The sequence below is a fragment of the Schistocerca piceifrons genome, chromosome 3 (assembly GCF_021461385.2).
Source record: "Schistocerca piceifrons isolate TAMUIC-IGC-003096 chromosome 3, iqSchPice1.1, whole genome shotgun sequence".
Classification (NCBI taxonomy): domain Eukaryota; kingdom Metazoa; phylum Arthropoda; class Insecta; order Orthoptera; family Acrididae; genus Schistocerca; species Schistocerca piceifrons.
In genome coordinates, this window is record NC_060140.1 from 942,788,826 (window position 1) to 942,810,831 (window position 22,006).

A 22,006-nucleotide genomic window follows, 5' to 3' on the forward strand; every position below is an offset into this window, starting at 1 on the left:
ATGTAGTTCATGAAATAAGTTCATGGCTTGTGGAAAATAATTTGATGCTAAATCACAGTAAGACTCAGTCTTTACAGTTTCTAACCCACAATTCAACAAGAACTGATATTCTGATGAGACAGAATGGGCATATTATAAGCGAGACAGAACAGTTCAAGTTCCTAGGCATTCGGATAGATAGTAAGCTGTTGTGGAAAGCCCATGTTCAGGATCTTGTTCAGAAACTACTAAATGCTGCTTTATTTACCATTAGAACAGTATCTGAAATAAGTGACAGTTCAACATGAAAAGTAGTCTACTTTGCATATTTTCATAAACTTATGTCATATGGTATTAGTTTTTGGGGTAATTCTTCTGATTCAAAAAGGGTATTTTTGGCTCAAAAACGGGCTGTTCAAGCTATATGTGGTGTAAGTTCGAGAACCTCTTGTCGACCCCTATTCAATAGTCCGGGGATTCTGACATTGCCCTCACAGTATATATTTTCTTTAATGTCGTTTTTTGTTAGCAATATTAGCTTATTCCCAAGAGTTATCAGCTTTCACTCAGTTAATACTAGGCAGAAATCAAATCTTCATGTGAAATGCCCTTCCTTGACTCTTGTGCAGAAAGGAGTGCACTATTCTGCTGCATCCATTTTCAATAAGCCACCACAAGAACTCAAAAATCTTAGCAGTAGCCCAAACACTTTTAAGTCTAAACTGAAGAGTTTCCTCATGGCTCACTCCTTCTATTCTGTCAAGGAGCTCCTGGAAGAGCTGAAAAATTAAGCAAATTCCAGTGTTACATTGTTTGATTTTCTTTATTTGAACTTACGAATTGTCGCCTGAATAAGTGTCTTGTATTTCATTTTATCTGTTTCTATCATCGTGTTATAATTTCATGTATTGACTCGTTCCATGACCATGGAGACTTCTCCTTAATTTGGTCCCATGGAACAATAAATAACTAAACAAAGGCTAATGGTAGCCATGCAACAATTGTATGCCCTGGCCTCCCAACAAGAGATGGCCAAGACTCCAGTAGCTGCTCACAGATGCTGCCATGGGCCATGGGGGCAGCATGAATGCATCTCTCCCAGACAGCGTGTGTGTGTGCCAGCAGCTAGCAGGTCAACCTCGACTCATCCCTAGCAGGGTGCTGATTGAAAATGCTCAGGTCTTCTCATCAGTGGCAGAAGCAGCATTCCATAGCAGTGGAGTTTGTCAGGGTGTCATGTATGTCGTGGCTGAAGTCACCTAAAATATTAGTCATGGAACAGCCTCAACATGTATTTGCTTTAATTCACAATACTTTCACACCAAGTGACAATTGGCTACTGGCAACTGAAGAGAATAGAATAGAATGTGCACTTCATAAGACCCAGAATGTATGCTGGTTGGCTCATGCCAGTGATGTTATTGAGCTATGCCAATTAGTGAATTTGACCCTGTTTTGTAAGCTTGTCAGCACTTTTAACTGTTGTGTGGTGTCCCATCTATGGCTTTCAACTCTTTAGCTTCACACTTTCTGCCATTTTAGCTGGCTGAAAGTCGTTCTTGTGTGTGATTCATGCAGAATGACATTATGAAGTGATCATTTTGCTGTGGTCGCATGCTTCACTCTCTGCTCATATGTGGTGTGGCTATGACCCAGTTATGTTCCTCAGTGTTTGCTACAATGGGTTTCCTTCGTGGTTATATTCTGATTGTGACACTGCACGTCCTGTCTTGGATCAGCCCTGCGCTTGCCACGGAAAAGGCTTTAAAAATTTGACATTCACCTAGAATTCCTTTCTGCAGTCCAACAGTGCAGATGAGATGATTTGAATAAACAATAAAGAGAGGGTAAGAAATCAGAGAAAAAATATGACATCATCGAGGTTAAATGGTTTAGCAGGATTTGATAAAAATTTTATAGCACTGCATTTCACAATCATTTTTATGCAGAATATACTGAAAAAAAAAAAGATTTTATGGTTTTCATGACAACCAGACTCTCCCTTGTAGCACCAACTTGAAGAGATTTACAAGGAATACTGAGAGTGACATGTTTGCTTCTAGCAGAACAAACAAGAGGCAGCCCGTTCTCGAGTAAGTCACCTGGCGATGATGAGGATCACGGTGTTCTTAAAGACATTCCAGCTGGAGAATATACTCAGGAAGCCTGTCCTGTCTGCCTTGCTGTTGCCCACAGTCTGGATAACCTGCAAGGCAAATGCAGGCACAGTGGAGCCGTTGGTGGTCGCGATGTCACGCAGCACTGCCAGTGCCTCCTGCTCGCGACCCCTGCATGCCAGCCAGCGCGGAGACTGCGGAAACCATCTGCACCGGAAAGAAAGTAAGTCTCCTGTAAGTACTGTTAGTAATTTGTTTATTCTTAAACCAGTCTTACTACAATGCTGTAGGTGCCAGATAAGTATAAAGAGGAGACAGAATGAAAAGTTACATAATCCATACATTTGGGCATGTACACTGACTGCTTGACAAAAAATGTGTGGCACACAAAAGGGAATGAGGAAACAAAATGTTACTTTACAAATTGAAAGAGTATGTGATGTTATTTTAGTGATTACCGAATCAAGTCACATTTACAAAGAACTTGGCAGTAAGAGCCAACTTACAGTCTGATGTGACATCCCCGCTGGCCTGGATGCATGCAATTATTCAGTTGGAAAGTGTGTCATAAAACTGTTTTATCCTCTTTTCATGTAGGCTGAAACACAACTGTTGCAACACATTCTTGATATCATCGATACTGACACTAGGAGGGAGATGATAGCTGGTCCCACATACATTTTATTAGCGACATATCTGGGGTCTTGCTGTCTGCAGGAGTACTTCTACACCACACAGACAGTTCATAGAGACATGAGCCATGTGTTGTAGAGGACTGTCCTGTTGAAACATGGCAGCACAATGCTGCCACATGTGAGGTAAAACATAGGGGTACAGGATGTCCATGACATATGGATGTATCATCAGAGTTCCTTCAGTCAGTACCAACTGTGACCTGAAGTCATGCACTGTGGATCTCCACGACATGGCACCAGTGGGAACACTGCTATGCATCTTCAAAACACTAAAAGGATGGTACCTCTCCCCATGTCACTGCATTACTCACCAATGATGGTCATCTAGGACAGTGCAGAACTGCACTTCATCACTCAATGCAACATTACACTACTCATCAGTTGACCGTGATTACTGATCACAGCAACACTTCAAAGGCAGCCATCTGTGTTGTTGTGTTAATGGCAGCCTGTCTATAGGACAGTAATTTCCTATTCTGGCTGCTGGTAGTCTCCAAACAGTGGTGCAAAATGACACAGAATATTGCTCTTGGATGGGATGTGCAGTTGTGAAGTATTTACAGTGTGCTTGGAGCACAACATGGTGATCCTCCCTTGGAGTGGTCAGATGTGGTCAAGAGGAGCCTTGATGACAAGTGTGCTTGCCCTCACATTTCCATGCAATCCAGTATCAAGCCACAGTCACATCTGAATGCCCCACAAATCTGAAAATTACAATGATTTGTCCAGCTGCCCGAATGGAGCCCCACAATGCAGCAGTTTCTAACTCTTCTCAGATACTGATAACGCTGTCTAACTCTAGTATGTCACATCTCTGTGTCTTTCACAGTGATCACTGAACATCTGACATTGTTCACATGCCTTATAACCCTACCAGGCATGGTAATGATGCAAAACACGAACACTAGTGCACTATTGTGGCCGTTCTACATCTCACACAGAATTGAAAGTCTAATAATTTGAATACCAGCAGATGGTTTGTGCATCTCCGAAATAACATTGACATCCATCCATGTCTTCTGGGTACTCCAATTCTTTTGTCAGGTACCATAATTACTTGCACTAAAATGTCACACTCAAGGAAAATATTTGCAATGTGGCTGTTTTGTATCAATGTAAACCAAATGAGTTTATCGTAACAAAACTAATGTCACACTATTTGTTCATATCTCATCATTGGCCAAAGTGCATGCACACACACACACACACACACACACACACACACACACACACACACAGACCTTAAGCATTGGAGCTATGATGCATCCCATTATATATGAGCTAATTTTCTCTCTGTCCCTCTGAAGAACTGAGTGAGTCTCCCTCAGTGTTGAATGATACATTGAGGTGAGGAAGAGAACACAGATCTTGTTTATATGATTTCCAGTATAAATTTAAAAAATGAACAATGAGTGAAATTTAATTTAACTGAGATGAAAGGTGAAATTATTTTTGACTTTTTAAAACAAAAGTAGTATTCTATTTCAATTGTTTCTTTATTTTAAGTAAACTTTATTTTAAATGGCCAGGCATTATTTCATTTTTCTCCAGTTTTTTTTTCTCCAGGTTCAAATGTTGCTCAATGTGATGACCATTTGCATCCACGTCAGCCTGTAATCATACTAGAGATGCCATTTCACAACTATTCACAGCACTTTTTGAACAGTGGACAATGGCATGTTTAGTTGTCATGACACAGCTCATGCATTTCATGAAGACTGTACACTGCATCCAGTATTCTCTCATGCAACAATAACTTTTTCAACAATTTGTGGGACAATTAGCTGTTGGCCTAGGACAAGGAGCAATTCCCAAATTGCCAGTTAATTCAAAATTCCAAATCCTGTTTTTCAACACTGGTGTGAAAAGAGGATCTCTCTGTATTCCTGTAACGTTTCCATACTCATGAACAGCAGCAGCCTATTGCTTTTGATAAAACTGCTTTGCGAGTAAAGCCCTGCACATCTTGTCCAGACCCATGTTGACTACCTTCAACTGTAATGCACAGTACCTGTGTTTCAACACTATATTGTCGTATCAGTACTGGTGCCTAATGGCAAGTTGTGTAACATGAACACTACTAACAACACAAATTCTGCAGCGCACAGTCTGAACATCAATCTTAAATAGGTTCTGTTTACACTGACTTAAGTAGCGGGAGTTTAATTACAACCACCCCGTAGAATATACAGGGACAGACAGATGTTCTTGTGTGAAAATATATAGGATCTCCATACTAATGCTCTAGAAAGTGTTTCAAATGTGGAAATGAAGATGGCAAGTCAGGAATTTCTGGCAGCTGGATTGTTATGATACGCAAATTGGATACCTCCAAGATAGTTTACAGTCAAAAAGTGTTCTCTGAAAAGTGATATTTTAAGTTTGTATTTTGGAGAGATTTAACTGTAATGTTTCGTTAACTTGGCTGGTGTATAAATAGTGGTAAGTTAATGACAACTGATGTAAAGTGCATTCGATTTGCAAGTAAACGCTTTTAAGTACCCATTGGCGAAATTTTAAGAATGGATGTGTAGGTAGAATTAATCATTTTAAAAATATGTTGTTATGGTAGATATATGTGAAACAATGACATATCTGAAAAAAAATATTACACTTGTACCTACTTGTGGGAAAATCTTGACTCTTTTCTGTGTGATTTCCCCAAACAACCAAAATGTTGCCTACCATTATTTACAGCCAGTTATACAGAGTGTGCACGCTGTGAGAGGTATGAGTGTTTGTTCATCTTCACTAGTGTGCAACACATTGCTTCTACTGAACAAATACTCATAGCTCTTAAGGTATACATTGTAGTTTATATTTATTTGACATTTTTCCTTGTTTTAGTCCATACTAGCTGCTGCCAAGGTGTGAAAAGCAAAGAACTGCTGGCAGTAGAAGAGATGTGTTTCATAGTATCGAAAATGGAAAAGTGTTCATATCTCTTGAGATATATGTACTTTGTAGCCTTTGTTTACTGGACATTTATTTCTTACAAATAGTTTTCTGTTGAGGGCAACTGCAGCTGAAGTAGTCTGAAGTGTTTTCTTAACCATGGGCTGTCACTGTTGCTAGTTGGGGCTTTTAACTTTTCTTGTTTTCTTGTTTTGCTCTTTTCATTGTAGGTAAATGCACTTTTAACATGTCAGTTTTTCAACTGGTCAATTTGAACTATGACACCATGCTTGTTGTTAGTAAAGATAATTATTTTTGGAGAGCTGAGTACCCATCCTTCCTGCATCAGGACTGATATGTTTTACTGACTTGTGAATATTTCATATTGGTTGTTGTGGGGATTACAGAAGTGTCCGATTCCACCCGTCTGCTTTGACCCATGACGTCACCAATATGGTGGAAATGGCCATTCCAAGAGTCTCCAATGTGGCACTTATGATGTCATTACGTAAACACGGCAACAAATACGAAAATACATGTAAACAAGACAATAACATCTCCCTTCAAAAATAAAACCAAACTATCGGGACAACTGCGGGAAATGGGGGGTTTTAGGGTGGGGACAAGCGAAATATAACAGTAAAAAAGCACACTACGATCCCAAAACACACAAAATGGTGGAAAAAGAATTACAACATTCCGCTACACCAATAAAATCTACTGGAATTGGACATTTCCCTTGACCTATATAGCTCAACCGCAACTCTCGATACCTACAGCTACGAAAATTGGAATCAGACATTTCCCATGACCTTTTTAGGTCAACCATAGCTGACAATACCAAAACACCAAAGGCTACAACTTCAAAAATTGGACTTGGTCATTTCCCCTGACCTACATAGGTCAACAAAAACTATTAATACTAGAAAACCAACACCTACAACTACAAAAAATAAAATGGAAACCACAGCACCTCAAAAACCCAAGAATTAAACATTCCTACATAAATTAAAACACAATCAATACACTGTAAATACACAAAACATCACAACTCGAGTAGAATACCTAGACACAAAAAAATAGTTACTACCAACAAATTCTGGCACTGCAAACTAGGTCAGCCCACCCCACCCCCAGCCCCTCACACACACACACACACACACACATACACACACACACACACACACACACACACACACACACACACACACACACACACACACAAACTGCCACATGTACCTGTCCCTGGTCCAAGATGCCAGAATTCTGGGCAACCTAATGTTCTTGAGACAAATACTACACTTCACAATCTCAACAATTAGTCCAAATAACTGCAGGAGTTTAATAACAGACAACTTGTCCTCCCCTATCTCTGACCGCAACATGGCATTGTTATATTTAATCGTATCCATACCTAACAACAGAAACCACACAATAAATAAATTGTCTCACCACACCACAAACAGCAAACCAATAACATCTAATGAAAACACCAAACACATAATAAAAAGAATTATTGATAACTCACAGAAAAAACTTTCAAACCTTACACCCTGAACTACAAACACTGCTAACAAGCTCACACAACGAAACCAAAGCTTAAATGAACCCAATACAATACATTACACTCAGCACATACACACACACCACCAGAGGGCACCAGCAAACACTACAAGACGACATCTACAAACACAACAAAATCATAAACTCCGCGCCGTAATGACGTAACATATCACAACACCCTTATGTCACATGTCAAAGCAGATGGCTGGAATCGGACACTTCCAGTGACCAAAATGTCAGTTAGATTTCAGTTTTGACAGCATTTGGTCACAACAGTGAAGATTAGGTATTTTGTGTGTGATAAATTTATTAAAAGTGCATAACAATGTTTCATTCAGACTGTGTATTAATTCTGTACATATTACCAGTTCCCGTTCACTGTTCGCCTATTGTGGCAATCTCCTGACAAATGATCAGGGTAATATTAAATTCAAATGTTTTATGTTTTTCATATTATACTTTCTGACATGTTCCACACCCACAAGCATCATCTCATTTTTTGGGTCTATGGAACAAACACTGAACAAAAACTGAATCTAATCTATTCTAATCTAATCAAAGATATTGGATGGTAGTTTTGTGGATCACTTCTACTACCCTTCTTGTAGACGGGTGTGACCTGTCCTTTTTTCCAAAAACTGGGCACAGTTTTCTCTTCAAGAGGTCTATGACAGATTGTAGTTAGAAGAGGGGATAACTCAGTATACAGTCTGACAGGGATTCCATTGGGGCCTGGAGCTTTGTTCAGTTTTAATAATTTCAGATTTTTATCAACACCACTGACACTAACACACTTATTTCATTGATATTTTCAGTGGTGGATGAAATTGGGGCAATTCTCCTGGGTTTTCCTTTCTAAAGGAACTTTTGAAAATGGAGTGAAGCATTTCATCCTTTGCTTTGCTACCCCCAATTCCAGTTCCTGTCTCATAAATGGACACTAACTTTGATGCTACTAACAACCTTCACATATGACCAGAATTTCTTTGAGTTTTATGAAATATCATTTGACAATATTCTGCTATGGTAGTCATTGAAGGCATCACACTTTACCATGTTGATAGCCAGACATGTTCCTTTCAGCATCTCTCTATCTATAGCCCTACACTTTGTTTTACACATATTTTGCAGTAATCTCTGTTTCTTTAGAAGTGTCTTTACAGTGACTGTATACCATGGAGTGTCCCACCCATTACGAACTGTTCCACTGGCTACATACCTATCCAGAGCACAGTAAACAATTCTTTTAAACTTGAGCCATAGTTTCTCTATGTGCTCCTGTCCTGTGCTGAAACTTCCAAGTTCTTCATTGGAATATAATGTTTACTGACCGTATAAATATTTCTGCTTGTTTTAGTTGTCCTTCGTACTTTGGTAATCATTGTTGCCACAACTGTGTCATGGTCACTGATACCAATTTTGATGTGGACAGCCTTAAGGAGGTCAGGTCTGTTTGTTGCCAGTAGATCCAATACATTTCCCCATGAGTGGGGTTCCTAACTGTCTTTTCTAGGAAGTCTTCAGAGAAGGCATTTAGTAATGTTTCGCAGGATGTCTCATCACAACCACCACTAACAAAACTATAATTCACCCAGTTAATTGTTATATGATTAAAGTCTCCATCGATGATTATAGTATGATTGGGGAACTTCTGTAGAAGTGAACTGAGGTTTTCTCTAACTTTTCAGTACATCAGGAAACGAGTTTCGTGGGTGATAGAAGGATGCAGTTATCATATTATGCCCAGCCCTGATACTGGGTGATAGAAGGATGGAGTTATCATATTATGCCCAGCCCTAATACTGAGCCTTGCCGAAACAATCTTGGATGCAGTTTCAGTTTCTACCTTGCTGGACTGCAGTTTCTTGTCTATTGCGACAAGTAGAGCACTTCAATTTCCATTTGCCTATTCTTTCAATATACACTTAAGTATTCCCCAAAAATCTCACTGTTATCAATTTCAGATTTCAACTAGCTTTCTGTATCTAGTGTTATGTGAGCTTTACGGCTCTTCAAGAGCACTTCAAACACAGGCACTTTGTTGTGAATGCTTTGGCAGTGTACCATTAGGATTTTAATACTCTCAGCTGTGGGAGGCATTTCTTTCGATCTTACACTGATACTTCCATGAATCCTGCTACTATCATCATCTGTATTGAATGGAGAGTTGCCTAATCTAGAAAACCCTTGTGTTCAGCCCAAACACAGTCAGGTACCTGAGTAGCAACCTCTGATGTGTAGTGCACACCTGACCCAGGGGGACCCTACAATTCTCAATCCCATGTTGCAGCCTAGCTTGCCACAGAACCTCTGAAGTCTCGGCTTCTGTTCTTTGACTCAGCTCAGAACCAAAGGGCAACGATCAGTTCGGGCGACAATGCTGCAAATTGTGAGCTTCATTGAAACACCATGTGCAAGGCTGGTCTCCCCAATCTTCTCAGTCAGTCGCTGGAATGACCCAAGAATGAACTCAGAGTCCAGACGACAGGCATTATTTGTTGCAATGTGTGTCACAGTCTGCAGTTGGTTGCACCCTGTTCCCTCAGTGGCTGTTGAAATAGCCTCTTCAAAATGTTCAATGAGGCCCCCAGGCATACACACTGAGGCACTTGGTGTCCTTTCCTATCTCTTGCTACCATTCCCATAAGGAGCACCATCATCCATCATACATTTGAATTGCCAGTGATTAATAGACCCCTACCCTTTCATGTTTGCCTGCTCTTGACACCAGACAGGTGAAGCGAGTACCACTGACTCAGCTTCAGTGAAAGACAGCACCTCAAACTTATTGGTTAGAGGGACCAGTACAACACCCTGAGTCCTCCATGGTTCCCGTCCACCCTCCACAGGATGCCTAGATCTACTGTTGACAGGCCACTCTCAGTCAAATGGATGAGTAATCACAGATCCTGTGCTTTCTGCAGAGGAGACAGGATCCACAGGAAAGGATAGTAGTTGAGGTAGCTCTGCTACCGGTAGCACAGGTACACAAATCTCGGGAGCTCTTCCATCACAGTGATTCACAGCAGCCGCCAATCATTTGACAGTAGTCAGCGCTGTTTCCAGCTGTTTATGAATGTCAGCCAAGACATCCCATGTTTGAGAGCAGCATTCACAGTGGGGCTGCATTTTGGCAGTGAACAAACAACTTTAAATTAAGTCTGCTGATTATCTTTTAATCTGTTGAGCTAAAAACTTGTGCGAATTTCCTGTAAGAATTGAAGCAAATACCCAAAACAAAATTTCTTTTAAGGCAACACAAAAACCTGTGTTAAAAATTACTAGTATCTAAAACGTTTTGAGGTTGCCTACAGTTGTTAGCAAACTTGAAAACAGAGTTAATTCACAATAAATGCAAACCAGCATCTGGCCGTTTAGTTTTAGGTTTTCCCTGATTTCCCTTAACTGCTTAAGGCAAATGTCTGGATGATTTGCGCTGATCTTCCATCCTTGATACAATCTGAGCTTGTCTCAAATGACCTCAATGTCGAAGTGCCGTTAATCCAATCTTCCTTCCTTCCTTTTACAACAAATGCAGATAATAAATACTGCTACTCCTCTTTCAGGAAACAGCTAGATGTAACATAGTATGTTAGTTAGAATATCTGCTGCAGTAACTAAATCACAAACACTGATTTACTATAAATGTGTGTGTGTGTGTGTGTGTGTGTGTGTGTGTGTGTGTGTGTGTGTGAGAGAGAGAGAGAGAGAGAGAGAGAGAGAGAGAGAGAGCGAGTTTAGTGATTATTTTCAGGTTTTTCGTAAGATTTTGTTTCCCACAGATTTATGCAATCAGATTACCAAAATGTAGTTTTAAAGTTTAATTAATTAATTTAAACCTCATTATAAACAGAGTCCCCCCCACCTTTATTGAAACTAAGAGTTTGCATTTTGCAGCCTATGAGGGTTTTTAGCATGTTGCTTATGGATTTTATAATTGCATGTTTTGTTGATGTTTTTTATTAACGTACATCAAGAGTTTATCTATGTGTCATACAAGTTTTGTCTACTGTGCTGTGTTGCTCAGCCTGCTGTTACATGACGTCTGATTCATGGAACTAATGGGTGAGTTTGAATCCTGCTCCGTTTCTTATATTCTCATTCAACTCCAGAACTCAACTGCACTCTTGCTGACATTTGAATTGTATTAAGCAAGTTAGTGGTGGCAAGAAAGTCTGAAAAGCTTGTGAGAGTTTTGCAGTGTGGGCTGTGCTGAGTAATAGTTGTTAAGAAAAAAATTCAATATGTCGCATTGTTTCTGAATAAATTAGCATTGAAGTTAGCCAATTAGGCAATTGTGCACGTAAATTCATGTGGCCTACCAGACACGATTAGTGTCATTATTCTCATAGCTTAGATAACAGTGCATGAGATTGCACAGCCTTTGGCTCAGGTTCAGTCCTTACTACCATCCCATTTCCAATTTTTGTACTGCTGCCTTGTTCGGTTTTAGGAAACCAAATGAGGCACACATTTGGTGGCTCTGTCTCTGCCAGGCCACTTGAATTTGTGCACTTAATGGTCTGATTGTCTAACTTCAATGACAATTAACTCAGAAATTGCACAACTTATCCGTTTATTTTATTTATTTATTTATTTGTAACAGTTATTTCTTGGCACGACCTAACCTGCAATAACCTGACCAGCTGTTCAGATTGTTTCTGATCACAGTGCAACAGTAATACCAAGTTCACGATAATGCAGCTGCTTTTTAACCATTGTACTATTCCAGTGTGTTGTGAACAGCAACGATAAAGGTCTCTGAAGTGAGCCAACTGGCCATTCATGTGGTTTTGTGCTTTGTGTCAGATTGTTATGCACTCTTTGCTCTTGAAAATCAGTCTCCTGATGAACTGCCGCTTCCAAACAATATTCGCTGACACACACATAAACTGCACACATTTTTATCGTCATTGTATTAAAAAAAAGGACTCCTTCACACCTTTCATTTTATATGCATCACCTGAAGAAGAAGAACAGGGTAAAACAACTGATGGCTGCAAATGACATGAAATAGTTCCAGTTGGGCAGTGCCCAAGACACCAGACCAGCAAGCATCATTCCAAGGGCCATGCTACAGGATGCGTAGCGGTTGATAACAGAGCGGTGCTTGATGTCTGTAAGTTCCAGGCCTGAAACAAGTGAGAACAATATTAAATTATTTCAGGTACGAGCTAGCAAACTTTACAGATTTTGTGTCAAAGTTTCTTTGAAATTTCTCATAACAAAAGGACTAAGGCAAGGCTGTGTTCCGATCCAATCCCATTTAAAATGTATATTGAGGAACTGACTCAGAACTGGCATTGAATTCACGGCAATATGGATGTAGTTGTGGAAAATGAAGTTTAATTCACTCTTTATGAGCAGTTTGCTACAGTATTAGCCAGAGAAGATTGTTAATAATGTTCTGAAAATTTAGTGGATAATGTAAGTAATGTAAACTGGCAAATTATCTACTGAAGATTCTGTAGTAAAGTCAGGGAATCAAGCCACAGTAATTTTAATCTGCCATCCTCCATAAAATTTCATGGTGATCCCAATAAAACTCGAATTTTGATTGTATCTATAATAGTTTAGGATTTACTGTTAAAGTGAAATCAACAAGTTTTGTAACAAAGACCTGAATGCTAAAATCTGAATGCTTTGCACAATCTTAATGATCGACATTTCATAAAGAAGCACATCATTAAAATGACAAATGGTGTAAATATCAACCGTGTAACTTTATTTGTTTAACAGATATAGTAAATTTAAATTATCAGTATTTACAGTTAAGCATCAGATCATCATTTCCTCCACACAAAACACATTGAACAATGACAGCATGACATCGTACTGAACCATTAGATAACAGAATATCTGCTGTAAAGCTTAGTGCATAATAGTTACTTTTGTTCAGTATTTATTTATCAGAAAGCACATTGGTGCAAGGCTACTGGCCATGCCATTCAAAGTTAAGAAGGAAATTGTATTGGTTTTATGTAAAAGAATTAAATGTTTATTATGTAATTGATATTATTGTTACTTTATTTACAATGTGAAAGTGGTCAAGCGTTGATTATTTAAATGTGGTATGTTAAAATGTAAATGTATAACGTGGAATAAGCTGTAGCCAATTAGATGGACGGCTTCAGGAAAGGGAACTGCCCTAGTCAGTTGAATGAGTATGTTTGGCACGTGGGAAGTGCGGCCAGCGACAGGCGGAGGGACAGTGCTGGTGCAGACGTGAAAGCGGACAGTTCTGGTCGAGACATCAAAGGGTACAGTTCGGATTGAGACATGAAAGCGGACAGTTGGTCTTTATGCAGCTAGGAAATGAAATAACTTAGAAAATTTCGCATTGTGTCGTATTGTGGGACATAGTCTTTGAGTGGTGAACGGCTGCACACCTGGGTGAAATCTAACTTTTTGTGTAAATATTGAGATGGAGTTTTGGACTTGTTTTGCGATGAGGTCGTGAATGATCGAACTGTGTCAAATGGATATGCGCTCAAGTCTAACAGTAACTCTAAATACGACCACTTTTGCTATGAGTTTGCTTTCTGAATAAACATTATTCTAAACAAATCGCAACTGTGTGGCCTACATTGTTTATGGGTCGTTAATTTAGTTCCCAATATTATTATTACTGTTGTTGTTGTTGTTGTTGTTGTTGTGGTGGTGTTCAGTCCTGAGACTGGTTTGATGCAGTTCTCCATGCTGCTCTATCCTGTGCAAGCTTCTTCATCTCCCAGTACCTACTGCAACCTACATCCTTCTGAATCTGCTTAGTGTATTCATCTCTTGGTCTCCCTCTACGATTTTTACCCTCCACACTGCCCTCCAATACTAAATTGGTGATCCCTTGATGCCTCAGAACATGTCCTACCAACCGATCCCTTCTTCTGGTCAAGTTGTGCCACAAACTTCTCTTGTCCCCAATCCTATTCAGTACTTCCTCATTAGTTATGTGATCTACCCATCTAATCTTCAGCATTCTTCTGTAGCACCACATTTCGAAAGCTTCTATTCTCGTCTTGTATAAAACTATTTATCGTCCATGTTTCACTTCCATACATGGCTACACTCCATACAAATACTTTCAGAAATGACTTCCTGACACTTAAATCTATACTCAATGTTAACAAATTTCTCTTCTTCAGAAACGCTTTCCTTGCCATTGCCAGTCTACATTTTATATCCTCTCTACTTCGACTATCATCAGTTATTTTGCTCCCCAAATAGCAAAACTTCTTTACTACTTTAAGTGTCTCATTTCCTAATCTAATTCTCTCAGCATCACCCGACTTAATTCGACTACATTCCATTATCCTCGATTTGCTTTTGTTGATGTTCATCTTATATCCTCCTTTCAAGACGCTATCCATTCCGTTCAACTGCTCTTCCAAGTCCTTTGCTGTCTCTGACAGAATTACAATGTCATCGGCGAACCTCAAAGTTTTTATTTCTTCTCCATGGATTTTAATACCTACTCTGAGTTTTTCTTTTGTTTCCTTTACTGCTTGCTCAATATACAGATTGAATAACATCGGGGAGAGGCTACAACCCTGTCTTACTCCCTTCCCAACAACTGCTTCCCTTTCATGTCCCCCAACTCGTATAACTGCCATCTGCTTTCTGTACAAATTGTAAATAGCCTTTCGCTTCCTGTATTTTACCCCTGCCACCTTCAGAATTTGAAAGAGAGTATTCCAGTCAATATTGTCAAAAGCTTTCTCTAAGTCTACAAATGCTAGAAACGTAGGTTTGCCTTTCCTTAATCTTTCTTCTAAGATAAGTCGTAAGGTCAGTATTGCCTCACGTGTTCCAGTATTTCTAATGAATCCAAACTGATCATCCCTGAGGTCAGCTTGTACAAGTTTTTCCATTTGTCTGTAAAGAATTCGTGTTAGTATTTTGCAGCTGTGGCTTATTAAACTGACTGTTCGGTAATTTTCACATCTGTCAACACCTGCTTTCTTTGGGATTGGAATTATTATATTCTTCTTGAAGTCTGAGGGTATTTCGCCTGTTTCATACATCTTGCTCACCAGATGGTAGAGTTTTGTCAGGACTGGCTCTCCCAAGGCCATCAGTAGTTCCAATGGAATGTTGTCTGCTCCGGGGGCCTGGTTTCGACTCAGGTCTTTCAGTGCTCTGTCAAACTCTTCACGCAGTATCGTATCTCCCATTTCATCTTCATCTTCATCCTCTTCCATTTCCATAATTTTGTCCTCAAATACATCACCCTTGTATAGACCCTGTTCTTCTTCTTCTTCTTCTTCTTCTTGGACCCTTTTCTTCTTCTTCTTGCATTACGGCCTCTGTAGGACCACGGGTAGCCCCTTCATGGACTGCATTTTCCTCTTCTTCTCCCAGAACCTCTTCATTCTTTCTCTTCTTCTCTCCCGCTCTTCTTCCGAGATCCTCAGTGTCCTTTTCTCCTATCGGCTCCAGTGGTGACACTCTAATCTTTTCCTGTATTCTTCTCTGTCACTGATCTCCAGCATATTGGTCGGTTTATATTTGTTCCTCCAATTTTCCTTTCCTTTGACCTTGATCCCCAATTCCAACCAGTCCTTCTGAAGTTTAACAACCCACTTTGTTCTGTCTTTCCCCTTGTCCTCCCTGTTGTTTCCCACACTCTCTTTGTCATTCTGTCCGTACTCATCCCAACTACATGTCCAGCAAACCTTGCCCTTTTGAGTCTGATTTCCCCAGATATTGTTCTCAACTTCCGGTACAATTCTTCCCTAGGTCTTTGAATTCACCTCTCTCCACCCCTTTTGGGACCTAGTATTTTTTAAATCGCTCCAGGCAAATGCCGGGATGGTTCCTTTGAAAGGGCACGGCCGACTTCCTTCCCCATCCTTCCCTAATCTGATGAGACTGTTGACCTCGCAGTTTGGTCTCTTCTCCCCAAACAACCAACCAACCAACCTAGTATTTTTCTCAGTATTTTTCCCTGTTCTTTCTCTAGTTTTTCTTCCCCATTTCTTCCTAGTGTCATTGTCTCAGCAGCATATAATACTGCATTCCACACTTCTGCCTTGTAGTGGCTTATCTTTGCTTCTGTGAATATATTCTTTTTATTGTAACACTCTCTTGTCATACAGGAGGCTGACCTCATCTTCTTTATCCTCTCTGTTATTCCCTACATGCTCCTGTTCCTTCCTGTTAAAAATTCTCCTAGGTATTTAAATTTTTCCACCATTTGAACAGTGCCTTCCGGTGTTTCCCAGTCTGCTGTTGTTGTTGTGGTCTTCAGTCCTGAGACTGGTTTGATGCAGCTCTCCATGCTACTCTATCCTGTGCAAGCTTTTTCATCTCCCAGTACCTACTGCAACCTACATCCTTCTGAATCTGCTTAGTGTATTCATCTCTTGGTCTCCCTCTACGATTTTTACCCTCCATGCTGCCCTCCAATACTAAATTGGTGATCCCTTGATGCCTCAGAACATGTCCTACCAACCGATCCCTTCTTCTGGTCAAGTTGTGCCACAAACTTCTCTTCTCCCCAATCCTATTCAATACTTCCTCATTTGTTATGTGATTCACCCATCTAATCTTCAGCATTCTTCTGTAGCACCACATTTCGAAAGCTTCTATTCTCTTCTTGTCCAAACTATTTATCGTCCATGTTTCACTTCCATACATGGCTACACTCCATACAAATACTTTCAGAAATGACTTCCTGACACTTAAATCAATACTGGATGTTAACAAATTTCTCTTCTTCAGAAACGCTTTCCTTGCCATTGCCAGCCTACATTTTATATCCTCTCTACTTCAACCATCATCAGTTATTTTGCTCCCCAAATAGCAAAACTCCTTTACTACTTTAAGTGCCTCATTTCCTAATCTAATTCCTTCAGCATCACCTGACTTAATTAGACTACATTCCATTATCCTTGTTTTGCTTTTGTTGATGTTCATCTTATATCCTCCTTTCAAGACACTGTCCATTCCATTCAACTGCTCTTCCAAGACCTTTGCTGTCTCTGACAGAATTACAATGTCATCGGCGAACCTCAAAGTTTTTATTTCTTCTCCATGAATTTTAATACCTACTCCGAATTTTTCTTTTGTTTCCTTTACTGCTTGCTCAATATACAGATTGAACAACATCGGGGAGAGGCTACAACCCTGTCTTACTCCCTTCCCAACCACTGCTTCCCTTTCATGTCCCTCGACTCTTATAACTGCCATCTGGTTTCTGTACAAATTGTAAATAGCCTTTCGCTCCCTGTATTTTACCCCTGCCACCTTTAGAATTTGAAAGAGAGTATTCCAGTCAACATTGTCAAAAGCTTTCTCTAAGTCTACAAATGCTAGAAACGTAGGTTTGCCTTTCCTTAATCTTTCTTCTAAGATAAGTCGTAAGGTCAGTATTGCCTCACGTGTTCCAGTGTTTCTACGGAATCCAAACTGATCTTCCCCGAGGTTGGCTTCTACTAGTTTTTCCATTCGTCTGTAAAGAATTCGTGTTAGTATTTTGCAGCTGTGACTTATTAAGCTGATAGTTCGGTAATTTTCACATCTGTCAACACCTGCTTTCTTTGGGATTGGAATTATTATATTCTTCTTGAAGTCTGAGGGTATTTCGCCTGTTTCATACATCTTGCTCACCAGATGGTAGAGTTTTGTCAGGACTGGCTCTCCCACGGCCGTCAGTAGTTCCAATGGAATATTGTCTACTCCGGGGGCCTTGTTTCGACTCAGGTCTTTCAGTGCTCTGTCAAACTCTTCACACAGTATCATATCTCCCATTTCATCTTCATCTACATCCTCTTCAATTTCCATAATATTGTCCTCAAGTACATCGCCCTTGTATAGACCCTCTATATACTCCTTCCACCTTTCTGCTTTCCCTTCTTTGCTTAGAACTGGGTTTCCATCTGAGCTCTTGATATTGATACAAGTCGTTCTCTTATCTCCAAAGGTCTCTTTAATTTTCCTGTAGGCGGTATCTATCTTACCCCTAGTGAGATAGGCCTCTACATCCTTACATTTGTCCTCTAGCCATCCCTGCTTAGCCATTTTGCACTTCCTGTCGATCTCATTTTTGAGACGTTTGTATTCCTTTTTGCCTGTTTCACTTACTGCATTTTTATATTTTCTCCTTTCATCAATTAAATTCAATATTTCTTCTGTTACCCAAGGATTTCTACTAGCCCTCGTCTTTTTACCTACTTGATCCTCTGCTGCCTTCACTACTTCATCCCTCAAAGCTACCCATTCTTCTTCTACTGTATTTATTTCCCCCATTCCTGTCAATTGCTCCCTTATGCTCTCCCTGAATCTCTGTACAACCTCTGGTTCTTTTAGTTTATCCAGGTCCCATCTCCTTAAATTCCCACCTTTTTGCAGTTTCTTCAGTTTTAATCTACAGGTCATAACCAATAGATTGTGGTCAGAGTCCACATCTGCCCCTGGAAATGTCTTACAATTTAAAACCTGGTTCCTGAATCTCTGTCTTACCATTATATAATCTATCTGATACCTTTTAGTATCTCCTGGGTTCTTCCATGTATACAACCTTCTTTCATGATTCTTAAACCAAGTGTTAGTTATGATTATGTTGTGCTCTGTGCAAAATTCTACCAGGCGGCTTCCTCTTTCATTTCTGTCCCCCAATCCATATTCACCTACTATGTTTCCTTCTGTCCCTTTTCCTACACTCGAATTCCAGTCACCCATGACTATTAAATTTTCGTCTCCCTTCACAATCTGAATAATTTCTTTTATTTCATCATACATTTCTTCAATTTTTTCGTCATCTGCTGAGCTAGTTGGCATATAAACTTGTACTACTGTAGTAGGCGTGGGCTTCGTATCTATCTTGGCCACAATAATGCGTTCACTATGCTGTTTGTAGTAGCTTACCCGCATTCCTGTTTTCCTATTCATTATTAAACCTACTCCTGCATTACCCTATTTGATTTTGTGTTTATAACCCTGTAGTCACCTGACCAGAAGTCTTGTTCCTCCTGCCACCGAACTTCACTAATTCCCACTATATCTAACTTCAACCTATCCATTTCCCTTTTTAAATTTTCTAACCTACCTGCCCGATTAAGGGATCTGACATTCCACGCTCCGATCCATAGAACGCCAGTTTTCTTTCTCCTGATAATGACATCCTCTTGAGTAGTCCCCGCCCGGAGATCCGAATGGGGGACTATTTTACCTCCGGAATATTTTACCCAAGAGGACGCCATCATCATGTAATCATACAGTAAAGCTGCATGCCCTCGGGAAAAATTACGGCTTTAGTTTCCCCTTGCTTTCAGCCGTTCGCAGTACCAGCACAGCAAGGCCGTTTTGGTTATTGTTACAAGGCCAGATCAGTCAATCATCCAGACTGTTGCCCTTGCAACTACTGAAAAGGCTGCTGCCCCTCTTCAGGAACCATATGTTTGTCTGACCTCTCAACAGATACCCCTCCGTTGTGGTTGCACCTACGGTACGGCTATCTGTATCGCTGAGGCACGCAAGCCTCCCCACCAACGGCAAGGTCCATGGTTCATGGGGGGGTCCCAGTCTGCAGTGGTGTTTAATGTCTTTGTCTTGTTATAGGCTATTCTCAGTCCCATCTTTCTGGCTACCTTACTTAAGTTGTCGAGTTGTGTCTTTGTGTCTTCTTCCGTCTCACTTACTATTGCTATGTTGTCTGCAAAGGCTAGGCAGTCCGCATGAGCCCTGCTGTCCTTTCTGTCCCCCACATGGGTCTTTGGTATTCCCATGTCGTCGTGTATTGCTCTCCACTGCCTGATCACTTTGTCCAGTGCTATATTGAACAACAATGGTGACAAGCCATCTCCCTGTTTAACAACAGCCTTGATCTCAAATTCTTCTGACAGTGCTCCTCTGAATCTCACCCTTGCTTTTTTGTCTGTCAGAATTTCTTTTATGAGATCTTGTGTAGTTCCATCAAGTCCTCTGTTCTTCAGGATCCTAACAAGAGTCTGCCTGTCGATAGAGTCATATGCCTTTGTGAAGTCCACAAAGGTTATTACTGTCTTTTTGTTTTTTTTAAGGCCCTACGTTCGATCAGTTGCTTCAGGATAAATATTTGTTGTATATAACCTCTTCCCTTCCTGAATCCCACTTGGTAGTCACCAACTGTACTTTCTACCTGTTGTTCTACTCTCTTGAGCCAGGTGACGCAGTGGTTAGGCACTGGACTCGCATTCGGGAGGACGACGGTTCAATCCCGCGTCCGGCCATCCTGATTTAGGTTTTCCGTGATTTCCCTAAATCACTCCAGGCAAATGCCGGGATGGTTCCTTTGAAAGGGCACGGCCGACTTCCTTCCCCATCCTTCCCTAATCCGATGAGACCGATGACCACGCTGTCTGGTCTCCTTCCCCAAACCAACCAACCAACGAACCATTTTGTATCCGACCTCTAGTAGCGATATTCCTCTGTAGTTTGCATCTCTCTTGTCCCCCTTCTTATGTATTGGTACTACAATTGCATTCTTCCATCCTTCTGCCAACTTCTTTGTTCTCCGGACTTGGTGGATTGTGTTGGTCATGTTGTCTATTGCTTTGTTGCCTCCCAACTTTATCATCTCGGCTGCTATACCATCTTCTCCAGTTGCCTTATTATTCTTTAGATCACTTATGGCATGAGCGACTTCATCCCTGGTTGGAGGGCGCAGCTCAATTCCATAGTGCGATCCATTCCATGAGCTAAAAAATTTTTTTTTGATGGGATGGCTCGTGTCCATCCAGTTATGCAACTGAAGTTGTTAGACCCAGAAGATGTGTGGGGATACAGACACCTTTGGTAGCCACCCCTAACATGGAGTACAGCCGCTACCTGATATGTTTCAGTGGCCATTCTGCTCTCTCTGCCGTTGGGAAGTGACGTTCCTCTTCCACCTTCGAGACCATTGGCCGGGATTCACCTGTAACCCTACGTAGGGGCCCTAACTGGGTGCTACCATCCGGAGCCAGATGTACCCAGGTTATTTTACAAAGCTGTTACTCCTCCCCCTCCTCCTTCCCCATGAATTGCAAGATGGGACCCCGGGCGTGGGACTGGCAATGGAGGAGTTTGTATAGACCCTCTATATACTCCTTCCACCTTTCTGCTTTCCCTTCTTTGCTTAGAAATGGGTTTCCATCTGAGCTCTTGATATTCATACAAGTGGTTCTCTTTTCTCCAAAGGTCTCTCTAATTTTCCTGTAGGCAGTATCTATCTTATCCCTAGTGAGATATGCCTCTACATCCTCACATTTGTTCTATAGTCATCCCTGCGTAGCCATTTTGCACTTCCTGTCGATCTCTTTTTTGAGACGTTTGTTTGTAAATAAAGCAGGCAAAAAGGAGTACAAAATTTCTGTATGTGAACTTGATAAATGTAAGTATGTTAGATCCATGCATACCAGCCATGGCCTTCATTTAAATCACAGTGGGAAACAATTTTTGGTTGAAGAAATCTGTCGTTTAGCAAATTTGAGTCACAACAGGCATAGTATGGAAGCAGTCCAAAGTACTTTGGACAAATGGGTCATATAGATCACGAATACGACATTTAGTAATGATGTGGAATGTGTAACTTTAACAATAATTTTCTTTACACAAAATAATTAATAATTTTTTACAGTTACTACTTCATATCTAAGAATTCATCTATTGAGTAGAAGGAGTTGTCATTCAGAAATTCTTTTAATTTGCTTTTAAATGTTGGTTGGCTATCTGTCAGACTTTTGATATTATTTGGCAAATGACCAAAGATTTTTGTGGCAGTTTAATTTATCCCTTTCT

General features: G+C 40.4%; 1 protein-coding gene across 1 annotated transcript in view; it reads right to left on the reverse strand.

Moving 5' to 3' along the window:
* Positions 1–1,834: 1,834 nt before the first annotated feature.
* Positions 1,835–22,006, reverse strand: part of LOC124789241 (solute carrier family 22 member 1-like) — a 63,618-nt gene continuing 43,446 nt past the window's right edge. Inside the window, exons 4-6 of the mRNA XM_047256536.1 lie at positions 12,213–12,381; positions 2,082–2,303; positions 1,835–1,934 (exon numbers count right to left, since the gene is read on the reverse strand). Coding sequence (XP_047112492.1) covers positions 1,835–1,934; positions 2,082–2,303; positions 12,213–12,381 — 491 coding nt within the window. The remainder of the gene's footprint in view (positions 1,935–2,081; positions 2,304–12,212; positions 12,382–22,006) is intronic.